Source organism: Scylla paramamosain, chromosome 17 (genome assembly GCF_035594125.1).
Source record: "Scylla paramamosain isolate STU-SP2022 chromosome 17, ASM3559412v1, whole genome shotgun sequence".
NCBI lineage: Eukaryota > Metazoa > Arthropoda > Malacostraca > Decapoda > Portunidae > Scylla > Scylla paramamosain.
Genome location: NC_087167.1, coordinates 16,975,001 through 16,991,502, shown reverse-complemented (window position 1 = coordinate 16,991,502; position 16,502 = coordinate 16,975,001). Strand labels below are relative to the sequence as shown.

The 16,502-nt window shown below is 43.6% G+C and overlaps 1 protein-coding gene across 1 annotated transcript in view; it reads right to left on the bottom strand.

Moving 5' to 3' along the window:
- Positions 1-1,732: 1,732 nt before the first annotated feature.
- LOC135108620 (serine/arginine repetitive matrix protein 2-like) overlaps positions 1,733-16,502 on the bottom strand; it is a 99,585-nt gene continuing 84,815 nt past the window's right edge. Inside the window, exons 17-21 of the mRNA XM_064019776.1 lie at positions 15,480-15,584; positions 14,431-14,739; positions 14,124-14,290; positions 2,430-6,336; positions 1,733-1,772 (exon numbers count right to left, since the gene is read on the bottom strand). Coding sequence (XP_063875846.1) covers positions 1,733-1,772; positions 2,430-6,336; positions 14,124-14,290; positions 14,431-14,739; positions 15,480-15,584 — 4,528 coding nt within the window. The remainder of the gene's footprint in view (positions 1,773-2,429; positions 6,337-14,123; positions 14,291-14,430; positions 14,740-15,479; positions 15,585-16,502) is intronic.

Genomic DNA, 16,502 nt, shown 5'->3' with positions numbered 1-16,502 from the left:
TGAGTGACTTGGGTCGTCATTGATTATCTTTTGAAATTACAAATTATTTTATTTAGTTTCAGATATATCATAGCAGTCAAAGGGTTGAAAACTTTTTTTTTTGTTAGTGCATGATTTATTTATTTTATTTATGCTTTTATTTATTTATTTATTTTTTAATTTTTAAACCAAGTAAGTAATTAAGTGTGGAAAATTTTCATTGGTTATTGGTATTTAAGATGAATAAGGGATACCTATAATAAGATCCTCAGGATTAGTAATCTAAGATGAAATGAGACACTAATCAGTTGTCAATGCCAAGTCAATATAGAGCTTTGAATGAAGATTGTAGAGCTGAAAAATTATACAAGTTTTCATATGTATTTTTTTTTTTTTTTTTTTTTATGTAGGAAGGATACTGGCCAAGGGCAACAAAAATCTAATAAAAAAAATGCCCACTGAAATGCCAGTCCCTTAAAAGGGTCAAAGCAGTGGTCAAAAATTGGTGGATAAGTGTCTTGAAACCTCCCTCTTGAAGGAATTCAAGTCATAGGAAGGTGGAAATACAGAAGCAGGCAAGGAGTTCCAGAGTTTACCAGAGAAAGGGATGAATGATTGAGAATACTGGTTAACTCTTGTGTTAGAGAGGTGGACAGAATAGGGGTGAGAGAAAGAAGAAAGTCTTGTGCAGCGAGGCCGTGGAAGGAGGGGAGGCATGCAGTTAGCAAGATCAGAAGAGCAGTTGGCATGAAAATAGCGGTAGAAGACAGCTAGATATGCAACATTGCAGCGGTGAGAGAGGGGCTGAAGACAGTCAGTTAGAGGAGAGGAGTTGATGAGATGAAAAGCTTTTGATTCCACCCTGTCTAAAAGAGCAGTATGAGTGGAACCCCCCCAGACATGTGAAGCATACTTCATACATGGACGGATAAGGCCCTTGTACAGAGTTAGCAGCTGGGGGGGTGAGAAAAACTGACGGAGACATCTCAGAACACCTAACTTCATAGAAGCTGTTTTAGCTAGAGATGAGATGTGAAGTTTCCAGTTCAGATTATAAGTAAAGGACAGACCAAGGATGTTCAGTGTAGAAGAGGGGGACAGTTGAGTGTCATTGAAGAAGAGGGGATAGTTGTCTGGAAGATTGTGTCGAGTTGATAGATGGAGGAATTGAGTTTTTGAGGCATTGAATAATACCAAGTTTGCTCTGCCCCAATCAGAAATTTTAGAAAGATCAGAAGTCAGGCGTTCTGTGGCTTCCCTGCGTGGTATGTTTACCTCCTGAAGGGTTGGACGTCTATGAAAAGACGTGGAAAAGTGCAGGGTGGTATATTATAGAGGGACTGCTACATGTAGACCTCATAGCTCCCTGGAGCTTGTTTTATATTATTATTATTATTATTATTATTATTATTATTATTATTATTATTATTATTATTATATTATTATTATTATTATTATTATTAGAGTGCTATGTCACCTCAATATCTGATGATTGTATGTTGTTTGCTCTAAACTTCCAGCACACACATCCTGTAGCTCCCTTGCTACAGGAACTGCCATGTGCAGGTCTCACATCTTACAGCTTCCTTTATTTTCTTATGTTGCATAGCCTATATAAAGTTACATAGAAACAGGCCACAGTATACCTCGTAGTTCTCACGAGGTGGCTTTGTTGTAAGACTACTGGGAAAGTAATATATATATTAGTAGAAAAGAACAGCTATTGTAGTAAAAAAAGAATTTTGAACTTATGTTATTGGGTGTTGGGTCCAGTTCCAGGAGTCATTGTGGGGCTATGGGATGGTTAAATTCAGTGTCTCGATTTTTAAAATCAAGGACGTGTCTTGAAAAGTAGGCCCTGACAAAGACTATTTTTCAAAGTTTATAGAGATTGTTTGTTGGGGTTTCATGTGTGTGTGTGTGTGTGTGTGTGTGTGTGTGTGTGTGTGTGTTGATTCTGCTGAATCCTTGTTATCACTAGAACTGTGAAAACATTCGTGAAGGCTGCATCAACTTCCATCTGAGCTTGCTAAAAAGTACTTGGGATAATATTTGAATCAGGAGGATCTGTCTGATAACAATGTGATGCAAAAAGTACTTGGGATAATATTTGAATCAGGAGGATCTGTCTGATAACAATATGATGCGTCACTGGTGTTTGTGGTAAGGAGTTTTAAAGGTGACTGTGTGGGAGTACTCTTCAGAAGTCCATTATACCTAGTTCCCTTATCACTAGAGAAAGTTGGCTAGAGGAAGTAATAAAAGAGAGGAAGGATAAGGGTTGAGGACATGATGACATGCAGGAGATGGGTGAGGGGATAGAAGGAAGGGACTTTGAGATGGGCAAGGCTGGGTGGGACTGTTGGCAGACATTACAGTACTCTAGCATGATGATATGGGAGATGGTATGCAGGGAGGTGGTAACACAGTGGCTACCTCAGGACACTCACCTGGCAGCAGAGTAGCGTCGTGCAGGGTCCTGCTGCAAGTGACGCCGGTAGTCACTGCCAGGACGTGCGCGAGCGTCAGCAGGAGGCAGGTCCATGGTGTTGGTGCGACGGTAGACAGGAGGACCTGTCGCCTCTCCTGTCAGGCGGCCTGTGGTGCTGGTGCGGCGGTATGGACGCTGCTCCCCCTCCTTGTGGGGGTTATGGATCCAGCTGCCCATCCCGCTGCCTCCAGAAAGCCGCGTCAGGTGCGTAAGACGCCGTGACAACTCTTCTCTGGCTTGTGAGCGGCTCTCCTCCACGCTGGCTGGTTCGGGACTTCGCATGCGTCCTAGTGGTGGCTCACAGGGCCCTGGCTCGCCTCGCTGTAGGGAGCCATCTGTACCAGCTTGGCCCATATATGGCACTGGCCCCATTGGTGTTGTCATTGTATCCTGTGCGTAGGGTTCCCCCACAGGCTGCCCTGAAAGGTCATCGGGGGCTAGTGAAGTGGCACGGCGCCCATACTGGCCAGGCTGCATCCTGGCACCACAGGGTAAGTAGTCATCCCGGGGCATGGAGGGTGCACGGGGATAGAGGTAGGGGTCATTGGGGGGCAGGGAAGGTAAGCGGGGATGAGGGGTGGGTTCTCCTGGCACGAGGGGTGGTAGAGGTCCGGGTAGGTGATCTGGTTGGAGGGAACTGCTCCGTCGGCCTCCGAGCTGCATATAGCTGGCAGCCTCCTCAGGTGGCAAGGAGGTGCGGGTGCCAGGGCGATTGGGGTCCCAAGGTGGCGGAGAACGTGGCGAAGATAGTCGGCGAGCGGCAAGGGCTGCTGTCTCCTCTCGTTCCTCTTTAAGCAGACGTGCCTTGGCGGCTGCCAGCTGCTGGTCCATGTCCTCCTTTGTGTTGGCTCTCCACAGCTTGGGCCGCTTTTTGTCCTGGAACTTGGAGTAATAACTCTTGCGTGTGATTCGGTCCATCACACTCTCGTCCTCGCCCTCACTCTGACCTCCTTGCTGCTCCTCAGGGCACTCAGCGAGAGGTGGGGATGGACTCCTGGCCTCCTGTGACTTATGCACCTTAACTTTGTCACCTTCAGTAGTGGAGGAGTGGGATGCCACAGTGGGCCTTGTGGAGACAGTAGCCCGGCCTGGTGGTGGAGCAGATGGAGCCCGACCAGCATGTTGGTTGGCCTCCATGTTACTAGCTGCAGTGTCCAAGTTGGTGGGACGGCCATTGCGGCGGTTGGCCAGTGCTGGGGACAGTCCGTATGTGCTAATGTTTGTTCCTGCCGTTGCTGTTGCTGCTGCTACCCGCCCAGTGCTACTTCCACTGGGCCGAACTCCACTGCCACTACTGCCCCGCTGCTCCTGTGCCCCCATATTGCCAATGCGTGAGGTCATGTCACTCTCCAACTGTGATAAGTGATTGCAAATACTCTTGGTGGCAGACTCGAGGGTGTAATTTGGCTGTGTGGCAGTAGTAGTGGTGGTGGCGGTGGTGGTGGGGATGTCAGAAGCAAGGACAGGGTTGGCCTGGGACACTAACTCCTTGGCACTCTCTTCACCATTGCCTGTCTCCTCATGGGGATTGGAGAAATCCTCATAATTTTTCTTGCCTTTGGCTTTTGATAGTTTTCTAGACTGGTCATTGGTTAGTGGGGTCTTGTCATGGCTTGTGGCCTTGTTGCTTACATGCCCTGCAGGGCGTAGTTCCTCCTTTGCAGGGTCTTTCCTACCCAGAAATTTGTTTAGCGCATCAGTGAGCTTTTTGGAAGGTTTTTTCTCTGGCTTATCAGTGTCGTCTTCAGTATCACACATACTGGTTTTGGAGGCACTTTTCTCTGTACGTAGGTTGAGGAATCTTGAGGGACGCTTCAGCCGTAACTTGTCCTCCTTCTCTCCTCCCTCTTCATCATCTGCTGTCGCTGCTGAAGAACGGTTACTGTCAGATATAAAGGAAGCGGACCTGTTAAAACGGGAGGTTAGCATTTTATACATTGATTTAGGTTTGTCAGAGTCACCAGAAGGTGTCTTTTTTACTTTGGTTTTGTCTTCATTCTTTTCAGCCTCTTGCTCTTGACCATGAGTCTTGTCCTGCCCAAGGTCACTGGTCTTGTTCACTCGACTGCTTGCTTTATTTGTGACATTAGGGGTGTCACCTTTGGCTGCACTTGGGGAACAGCTGAAACTGGCTGATGGCTGAGGGCTAAAAGCCCTGGCATGCCCACCTGGCCCACCTGCTTCACGTTCCCCTGTTGGTGGCTTGGTGATGTCAGTTTTCTTTTCTGAGGTCTTGGCTTTATCAAGAGGTGATGTGGGTTGCTCTGGGCTGACAGGTGGTGGAGACTTGAGCCTCAAGGCAGGTGATGACTCTTTGTTGTTGGCATTGATTTGATCAAGGGGCAGGTCACGTGACTTGCTGCGGCGATAAGCCTCAAAGGGTGAGATTCGTTTCAGCGTTCCTGAGTTGAGTTGAGTGATCTTCTCACTAGCTGCCTCAATGGTTGGTGTCAGTTCCCGGGATTTGCTCTTGCGATACACCTTTGTGGGCTGGAGGAGGTCGCTGCCACTGTGGGGAATGTTGCTACTGCTGCTGCTGTTGCTGTTCTTGTTGCTAGGAGTTTTATTGTTATTGTTATTGGGAGTGGTAGTGGTGGTGGTGGTGTTTCCCACCTGGCTTGTGCATCCACCCTTGAGGACACTGCTGGCGCTGGCCTTGATGGGGATGCCACTGCTTGACTTGCTGGTACCAAGGCTGTTGCTGTTGTTGTTCTTGTCACTGTTGTTGTTAGTGATGGCTGTGGCTGGTGGCTGCTGTGGCAAGATCTTGCTGGATGGTTTGGAGTTCACATCATTATAGGAGTAAGGAACAAAGTTCTCTGTTGGAGCCTGGCTGTCTGATTTATCCCGTGAGGTGTGGGATGGGCTCTCAGCCATTGAGGAAACTCGGCGAGGCTTGTGTGAATCCATCCTTGACAGGGAGTCCAAGGCATGACGAAGGTCCTCAGACCTGCCCCGCTGGTAAGAGTGCAGGTCCAGGCTGCCTCGTCCCTGGTTGCGGCGTGAGGAGTCCAGACCCAAGCCGTCTCTGTTGCCTGGTCGTGTCAGTTCCCCACGCGGGGAAGACACTCGGCGAAGGCTGCCTGTCCTGTCTCTGCTGAGCAGGCTGGCAGTGCCACCCCTGCCAGCCTGTGGTAGAGCCCTGCAGCTGGTGTTGTCCTTGGGTGCCAGTGAGGAGGCTGACATGCAAGGACCATTTGCCATTGTAGTGAGGTCAGCATTGCTTACTGACCTGTGGTCCCCAGCCAGGCTAGCAGGGCAAGTGAGATGGAGAGCAGGATTGGAGGAGTAGAGGGGCCTGCGATCCCTCCCCTGCCATTCACTCGGTGGGGTTGAATCGTCACCTTCCTCCAGCTCCCTCACCAGCTGCTGCAGCTGCTCCTGCACGCTCTGCTTCAAAGTCTCGGTGTCCTCACTGTTGTGTCTGTGTGAGTTGCCTGAGGAATACTGTGACGCATGTGCGCCATTTTGTGTGGCAGCATTGTTGTACTGTCGCTGCTCACAGTGCCCACCATCCCTCCCTAAGTATTCCCCCGGCGAGCCTCCCACCGTGGAGTGGGGGCGTCTCATTGGGCCTCGCAAGGTTCCATACATTGCTGCTATTCTGTCTGCTGAATCATGCATTCCTCTGCCTTGGTGCAGATTGCCACTACTGGAAGCCGAGTAGGGCCTTGGCAGTGACATTCCTCCACCCAGGTAGCCTCCTCGACTATTTGGTGCTGCCATGTCCTCGTCGGGAATGTTGTGCAGCTCCCTAGAGGGAGCACGGGAGTACTGGGGACGACGCCCCATGGACCGAACTGAAGCTTCTGAGGTGTCGCTCTCACCGCCATCCTCTGCCCCTGACCAGCGCGACGCCCGCCACCCTGCAGACCAGACATTACCTTGTTAGTGTTCCTTTCTCACCCATCCCACCCTAACCCACCCTGCCCATCCCTCCCTTTTGTCACTGAAGGACAACACACTACCTGGATCATGTATCACAGGTGGGGAGTGACTAGTGCAACCTCAGTACCCTTGGCCACAGCAAGTACTGCCCAGTTGTCTGTATTTCATGCTGATAGGTGGTCATGGGGTGACTAGTATCCTCACTGCCACTGCCACTACTACTGTTACTGTCACTACCACTACCACCACTACTGCTACTCTTGCAACTACAACTCTGCCCCAGTGGTGCTATATACAGCTTTCCTAGCTATATACAGGTTGCTCCCCTAGCAAACACATTTTTATGTCTTCTTCATCTCCTTTTGTTTGATCTCCAGCCTCAAAGTTATAACTATATTTGTGTTTTATGTTGTGTAATGTATAGTTTTGTCAGCATAATGTGGTACTATTTACTATGGATCAATCAGTGGTATTCTTTGAGTCAACAGTTATGTTTTGTGAAATCAGTATGTTTGTATTCCAAACTCTTGTTCTCATTCAGTAAGGTAAGTGTTCAACATAAGGTTTTAGATGGTATGTATGTATGTGCATCTCCCTCTACCTTAATTTTCACCAATCCTGTGCAGAGCTCACACACACACACACACACACACACACACACACACACACACACACACACACACACACACACACACACACACACACACACACACACACACACACACACACACCTTTTTTTTGCTTTCTTTTGTTGCCCTTGGCTTGAGCCCCTTTCACATAACACACACACACACACACACACACACACACACACACACACACACACACACACACACACACACACACACACACACACACACACACACACACACACACACACACCTTTTTTTGCTTTCTTTTGTTGCCCTTGGCTTGAGCCCCTTTCACATAACACACACACACACACACACACACACACACACACATGTACGTACACATAATTCTCAAGATGGTTTGCACACCACACATGCACACTACATACACACAGATACACATATGGATGAAAATCCCTCACATTTCATCATAATTCATCCATATAAGTATTAAGGAATGAAATTTGGTGATGTTGGTGGTGGTTGTATTTGAAGGAATATTGTAGAAGGTTACTCTTTTTCTCTGACCACAATTGTATCTTAAGTGCCCTGTCTAGGATTCAGTTCCACAGCTGCTTCACTTCCCTGGCTAACTCTTTAAATCAGTGTCTCATTTTCAAGACGTGAGTTGCTGATATTATACAATCACATGGGCTTATAGTGAAGATGCTGTCATTAGTAATACATCACAAAGAAGCCAAGGTAACCAGTGCTACTTGATGTCATTGAATCTCAGTTTCAAGGAATTAATTATTTCAATGAGAGGATACTGTCAGTCATATAAAGAATAGAGAGTTATAGAAAATACAATAGGGTGATCAAATCATGTGTATTTTGTATATCAAAATTCTGAGATTAAAAGGCTTTCTGTATTATGAACTATGAATGCTCTCTCTCTCTCTCTCTCTCTCTCTCTCTCTCTCTCTCTCTCTCTCTCTCTCTCTCTCTCTCTCTCTCTCTCTCTCTCTCTCTCTCTCTCTCTCTCTCTCTCTCTCTCAAATACATACATGTATACATGTGAGATACACACACACACACACACACACACACGTATTCAATTTTTTATGCCATGTTTTAAAATTTTATTTATTTATTTATTTATTTATTATTTTTTCATATTGCACATTTTCCTATTTCTCAGATGGGGATGTTGTGTAGAAAGCCACACATTCAGATTTATTGGATACTTGTTCCAGTGGATCAGCAACTCAGATTATATTTACAAGTACATATGCATAACCTGCTCACACTCATTCACTCTCTTCCTTGCTGTAATGGAGTATGGGAATCTTCCATTTAGGGCTTCTCTTTTATAGTGACTTACTCCATTTCAGTGCCTTAGATTTAAGTCTTCCAGCATCAGTCATTGGGTACAGTGCCTGCCTTTCCTTTATCTAACTCTCTGACCTCATCTCATTTCCATGTTATCCATTCACCTTAACTCTGATTGAATGTCAAGACAACACAAGCACCAATAACCAACTAACTATCACTATCAACACTATTTTGTGCTTGTGCCACCACTGCCCTTGCATCCACTGCTAACTAAAGATCAGTGCTGCATACATATCTTTTTAAAAGTAAATACTATTGGCAAATATAAAAAAAAAGACTAAGTGTAAATAAAGAAATATGTATAGTCTTGCTGTAATATTAAATTTAAGTAAAATAATAAAATTGAAATAAAATATCACTATCAACACTATTTTGTGCTTGTGCCACCACTGCCCTTGCATCCACTGCTAACTAAAGATCAGTGCTGCATACATATCTTTTTAAAAGTAAATACTATTGGCAAATATAAAAAAAAAGACTAAGTGTAAATAAAGAAATATGTATAGTCTTGCTGTAATATTAAATTTAAGTAAAATAATAAAATTGAAATAAAATAAAAATGAATATGTAAAGAAACTTTCTCTGCAGCATGTATGTTTATTTGGCCTCAAACTTTGCCTTTGTTAAGTATTTTTCTGTCTTTAAATCTGGCATCACCCACCAAAACAGCCTGAAGCCAATACAGGTAAATATTTTACCTCTGATGTCCTGGCTCTTTGCTTCAGTAACATTGCTGCATCACTTTCCCTTGTTCCAAAAGTTGACCCTGTCTAGTGCAGTCTTTATCTTTGGTATCATCCACCAAACATGTGCCTGGGTCAACATGAGGCACATGCCCTAAGTTCGTTGTACTTTCTCTTCCCATGACATTGCTGCCTTGGCCGGCTGAGAAACAAGGCTGCATTGCCCACCTCACTCCCTCCACCTTGCTGGGCTGTGGCATGTCTTAGGCATGACCAGTGTGTGCTACTCTTGGACTAGGAAGAAAGGATCAGAGGGGCAGAGTTCTCACAGGCAACTGTAAAACTGTTATAGTAGTAGTACTTGGTATCACATTCTTTTTTTTTTCTTTTCTTTCTCTCTCTCTCTCCCTCCCTCTCTCTCTCTTTCTCTCTCTCTCTTCATCTCTTCATTGGCAGGCAAGAGTGTCAAGAGAGGATGCATTTTTTATATCTTTTTTTACTTGATATGTAACCTTCACCTGGATAAATTTGTAAGAAGAAAACCAAAAGCAACAACAGAACTACTGTATTGCACTTATAAGCTTTTAATAATATGATGACTGGTGAAAAAATTATCTGATGAAATCATACTTTTAAAATGAGTATCTTGTAATAATAATTTATAGATATATTTATAGGTAATGTATTTTTAATTGCGTTAAGGATGAAGGTTACATGTCATCTTTGAGGACCCCTGTGGGGGGCAAGAGGGGCCTCACCCTGGGCCTGGCAGGTATCTCTGGGGCTGCCAGGGAGATTCACTACTACTGTGGAGAAACAAACACATGCAGAGACTTGGCACTTTTGTTGTTAATTTGCAAACAACACAACAGGTCCCCCAAACATCTAGCCGAGAGGCGGCGCCAACTATAATATCACACAAGAGTATTGTTCTGCTCCAACACAAGCACATCACTCCTATCCATGCACAAGAGGAGAAACTGGTGGTATACATATTGTACAGGAAAATACGAAACAAAAGAAGATACGAGGCAAAATACAATATAGTATCACTAGAGAAAAATAAAAAACAAAGAACATACTCTTGAGTACAGTATATATATATATATATATATATATATATATATATATATATATATATATATATATATATATATATATATATATATATATATATATGAATGGCTCTATGCTATGTCTACATCAAGATCCTGAACAGCATAGAGTAGCAGAGTCTGAGCCAGCATCCGGGGGCAGGTTGGGCCGGGGAGTGGACTCAGACTTGCTGTGGCAGTAACAAGGAGGCTAAACGGGCAGGCAATGTGGGCTGGGAGCAGCTTTCACCCTTCAGGCCTCAGTGACATATTCTCCTAAACCTCACAGCAAAGGGCTAGGCTAAGGAAGTGACAGGATAGATCAGTCCAGCTGTCCAGATATTTTTTACCTTGCTGTCCAAGCTCCCAGCTGCCTTGCCTTGTGCCAGCATGATACTTTACATAGACAACACTAGGCACCCTCCAATGACTGACTGTTGGTCACAAAATAAAAGTTGAGAGTGTTTATGTTTCAAGAATCACCACCATATTTTTTCATACTTTGTTGCAAAGCACACAATAGCGGGTTTGGGCTGCACTCCATGGAGCCTTCATCTCCACAAGGCATTACTACTCAGCACTTTCTCTTAGTATCTTTGAAATATTCATAACAAGAGAGGCCTATCTTATAACTGTGGCAAAGAAGAAAAAATATGTCTTAAATCTTTGAAAATATGAGCTATTCCTCAACATGTCACATTGAACTAGTAGTAGTGGTAGCAATTGTAGTAGTGGTAATAGTAATGTATTATATTACAATGCACCAGATGGGAGACACAGGAGAAAAGAGGAACCATGACACAGAGGTATGCCAACAGTGCCACCAGTGATATCACCACGGCAACACTACTGGGAGCCGCACGTGGGCATGGAACACGCACCAGTTTGTGGTAATAGTGAAATAGCACCCATATTATCACTATTGGTTTCATCATTATCATCATCACCATCATCAACAACACGGTAACAGCACAGGAGGGAAGGTTTCATATCCACTGCGGTTGCACTTACTTCCTTCCGAATCTCAGTTCACTGGGATCCTTCCCGCCACACACCTGCACCACTGCATCACAGCTGCGGGTGTGCTTGGACGTGTGTGTGTGGAGGCCGCAGGAGGAGGAGGGGTAGGAGGAGGAGGAGGAGAGGGTAAGGGTCACTTCCTCCCTCCCATGAGAGGGCGGTGAAGGAGGTCTACTGCAGCAGCACTACAACCATGCTAGGAGGAGGCGAGGAGGAGCTAGGAGAAGTCAGTGAGGAAGAAGGGGTCTGGGTGGAGGCGAGGGGGTGGCAGATGCAGGCTGTGGCGTAGTGCTCTCACTGCAACAACAACAATACATCCGCCCACTCACTACACACACACCTCTTGTATTAGTCCACACACTAGCAACAAAACAGCAACAACAATGCTAATAACAACATCATCATCACCAACTAAAACATTACTACCAAATGCACTCATTATTATATTAGTTAATAAAAACAAAATATAATCTAAATAATTGGCAAACCAGAAATATTATAATACTACTAAAAACAAAACACGAGAATATACTCACATGTGTCTTTCTCTTGTTTTAATGTCTTTGTATTTATGTGGTTGTAGTGTGCTATTTCTATTAAGTGTTAATAAAGTGTACATGATTAGTTTGCTGTAGGAGGAGGTGTCTGCCCCCCATCACAGGTACCTTCATAACACATCAAGAGAGGTCAAAGGAAGGCTCAGGGATGAATAATGTGTAGCATTCTCACGGATTTAATATTTTTACTCAAGTTATCTGAGGGTCTGAATCTGAAGCCAGTGTAGTTTTTTTTTTTATTTTCTAGTGGAATCTGTATTGTCACTGCTGTGTGCTGGTCCTTACTGTGTGTGTGTGTGTTCAATAATGAGTGAATAAGAGCACACACATAAGAGTCAGTTCTTCATTCCTCACTTGACCCATTATGAAGTCACCCCCTCCTCCAGCAGCACACATTCTCACTCTTCCTTGTGCTAGCTGGGGTGTCTGTCATACCTTGCACCTTGCCTCTCTGTTTCTGCCTGTCTCCCTTTTTGCTGAGAAAGGTAAGACTCTAATCCTAACTGGTCATATAAAAAAAAAGAAAAAAAGTAAATAAATAAATAAAAAATAATAATAAAATAAATAAAATAAAATAGAAAAAGGTAGGCAGATACAGATGGCTATCCAGTATGGAGTGCCTGCTTGTATGGACCATGGAGTCATGTTATTAGAAATCTTAAAAGAAAAGAAATATGCAACTATAATGGTTTAGTTGGACAGTCACCACAACCTGCTGGATCATGTTTGTCAAATATCTGACAGTAAGGACTGATTTGGATGAAAGTTATCAGTTAATCAAGGAAAATACTTGATTAATGCAATTATGATATCTATTGCCTGTGTAGTCTCTGGAATCTCTGGCATTCTTGTCTAACTCTATTTTTTATATATGGAAGGAACTGATGGATTGTGAACTTAGGATGATGGAGAAGAAACAATTAAGAGAATATCTAAACTGCCTGATGAAATGTAGTTGTTGTTTGCTACTGAATCTCTTTGAGACTAATTTTATCACATAAATATGTACTGCAGATATTATGAAGAAGGATGTGAGAACTATAACAAATTCAACAAGCAGTCAATGTTTAACCTTTGTGCTGATGCTGGCAACTCTTGTGACTCAATTGATCTGAGATGTTCACATCCAGTGGTTTCAATACATTAAATATAAACTTAGTGGTGTGAAGATGTGTTAATTTTATCTATAGATTGTACATATATGACTGATTAAACACTGGAATCCAGTGGTAACTTTATTTAATTTTGTGGTATATGCAGTTCTCCTTGACATATTTTTAACTAACTGGACTGTTTTGATATGATATGATTATTTAGATATAATAATGAACACACTATTCAGTTAACATATGATAAGTAAAAATAAAATAAAGAAATAAAGAATTATAGTTGCAGCCTTACTGAGAAATAAAACAGTGATTCAGACTCCAGCTTGTGGTGAGTGAAGGCATTAATGAGTTAATTGTACACATGTGAGAAGCATGGTGACCCACCAAGTGTTTACAATGAACACCACTTGATACTTTGTGTGTGTGTGTGTGATGGAAGACTTGACCTCAATGCAAAGACTTTTTGCATGAACTAGGAATCTCCCTTACCCTTGTCCCCTTTCTTTTCATCTGTAAAAGTGGCTGGCCAAGAGTTTAGAAAGAAAATCAACTGCTTCTATAAATAGTTAGATTTCCATTTAGATTATCTGAAGTGTAATGTTAAATATGTAATTTGAATGTGCTTAACATTTTTTGTGCAAGGGAAAATAATTTTGGCATCAACAACAATATGGTAAATCTGCAATGTATACAATATGCATGACAACTGAAGTAATCTGTTGCTTTAAGAAATTGTGAATGCATGGAATATTCTGTAAGTGAAGGAAAATTTAGTCTGCATTGTATCTTCTGATGTAATGTCTGAGAATGAGAAGAGGGCAAACTGACAACATCTGTTCAGGTTCAGCTTGATGATCATGTATTCTGTGTTTTTTCTTGATATCTCTTTGGTGGGCCATGCATGCAAGGAGTAGAGGTAGTGATGCGAAGGATGAAGGAAGGAGAGGGGAATGATACTGCTGATACTTCTTCTGCTTCCGTGCCTTCTGGTCCTTCTGCTGCTCGTGTTGCTGCTGCCTCTCCTGCTGTGTGTTTGTGCCATTATACATACCAGGTTAAAAGCTATGGCAGATTATCCTCTACTGACTTTCTTATCTACTATTTCTATCTGACATATAATTTTCCTGTGGTCTTTTTGCATTTTCCTCAGAAAAATTATAAGGCAAACAGGAAATGTTCATGAGAAAATCTAATAAAGGAGAATCTGCCATAGCTTTTAGCCTAGTATGTTTCCAGGAAAATACCCTGCCAGACTACACCAACATCATGTATGTATCTATGTGTCTGCATGTGTGTGTTTATGGATGGGATCAGGACCCTGGGCTTACTGCGTACCTCTGGGCAGCGTGCCAAACTGGGCGCTGGATGAGGCCTCAGAGAAGAGAGTGTCAGCATCCGAGGGATCCCGAGACACACTGCGGGTCCAGAGAGGAGAGCCAAGACCTGGCAGCCCATCCTCATCCCTACCAAGGCTGCTACGTGACATGGTTTCCGAAATCCTTCTGTAGGAGTGAGGGAGAACGTGTTAGTAAGATGGCTTAGTCTGTATTCTCACTAGAGCTTCTCTCCCTCAATTTTCTCCTGCAATAGTGTCTTATAACTTATCATGGCACCAAAATCAATCACTCAACCCTCCTCTCACCTGGCTGGAGAGTCCCGTGGGGAGTTATAGAGGGACGACCAGAAGCCAGCAGAGCCTGAGTGGGCGGCCCCTGGCATCCCTGGTCCCCCGCTGGGGTCAGGAGTTGGTCGGTTGGACGTCATACGGACTCTGTCACCTCGTCCATCCTCTGCATTCATCTTGCGGGTGAGGGAACGGACTCGGTTGAGCAGAGTCGAGAAAAGCGACTCTGCTGTCAGAATCTGGAAACCGTCGTCCTCATCCTCCTCCTCCTCCTCCCCAGCTGAACTGAAGCTCTCGCTGTGGTCAAGCAGGAAGCCGCGCCCCCGACTAGAAGGGAGGGCACAGGTCAGGATGTGGTGTGGGTGTTAGGAATGGGAGGCAGGTAACTTATCTAGGAAGAATTATTTATTCTCATCTTATCAAGCTGCTGTAGCTTTGAAAAATTAGTCTGCAAAATACCAAGATGCAGATAGTGAAAGAAGGTAGGACAGAGAATTAAATGGATAAATGAGATTATAAGTTTTAGAAGGATTGCATGGAACACACATACAGTCAATAGAGATGAAAGAAGGTAAACAAAGGTTCAGTGGTCATAAAAGCATATTCTGGTGATGCCAATGAAGGGCTTGCATAACTTTCACTGATATTTATTTTCCACTATGAATTTTGTGCTGACTGGATGACATGTGTCATTGGTGTTTGTGGAGTGTATGAGTGTTGGATGTTTGAGGTGTATGAATGTATGATGAATGTATCAGGTGTAAGGTGGATAATTAAGAAGGAAACTTGCATGGATAAGTTTGTGGTTGTGGTGTCAAGACTGTTTGGTTAAATGTGTATCCAACAACAATGTAATGGTGTAATGGTGATTAAAAAAGAATTTGAATAGCTATGCTAATCTGTAGGTGAAAGTATTGGCCGGTGACTTATAATGTTCACATGTTCTCTGGTAACGAGACTGCTGCACTGGAACCCATAACAGTAAATATAATGGTCATGATGGTAGTGAAGCTGGTCAGGTAGATGACATGATTAGTGAGGCACATGAAAAGAATGAGAGGAAGTACCTGTTAGAGCGGGAGAAGTGGGTGTGCCAAGTAGAGGCTGTGGCAGAGTCAGCTGGTGACCTCTGAGGACAGGAGGGTGATGGGGCTGCTTCCCCCTCCATCCCACTGCCATCAGACAGCCATAAGCAACAAGCATATTAGCTGCAGACACAGCAAGGCAAAAGGCCTCACCTGGCACTGAGAGTATTGAGGGGAAGTGTATGCATAACATGTACATCACCTGCCTCTTCTATACTCTGTTAAACATGCACCCACACTCACACTGAAGCATCCTGGGCCGTCAGAATGTGTACATAACATTTAGAGAGTGATTAGTATGAAGAAAACTCGAAAATAATAAAAGCAAGAAAATCACAACCAAAGAAACATAATGCATCATTCAAAGCTCATTCTTTAGAAGCAACTGAAGAAATAAGAGAAATATAACACAGTAGCAATTCTCCATACAGAGAAAGCATCATTAGTCTGTATTTGCCAAATACGAACACTGAAAAGAACAAAATCTCAACCATGTACAATAAAATACAAACTTGTCACAACATACCATAAAAAAATAAAAGAAAAAGAATAAATAAAGGGCAAAAGGAAGAAGGAATATTAATTAACTTTTGCCAAATAGAATGTTAAAAAAAAAAAAAAAAAAAAAATGTACACACACAAGAAATCACAGCAGTGGAGAAACCACAAAAACAAGTTGAAAGGTATTATCTGCCTTGACTAAACTGGGACCAGTGATGTACAAAACAAAGAAAGTGACAAACATGAAACCTTAACAGTGAAAATGCCACAACATGCCCACCACAGCACATCCCCTGAACCAATAATATCAACCTGCCTCCAAGCTCCCTTGCAAGCATAAGAATATTACTGGAAAGCAGGTGGATAAGAGCTATCACATACAAATAAAGATAAAAGAAAAGATTTGAAGAAATGGAACTAACAATACTTGAAAAAGATGAAGAGAGAGAGAGAGAGAGAGAGAGAGAGAGAGAGAGAGAGAGAGAGAGAGAGAGAGAGAGAGAG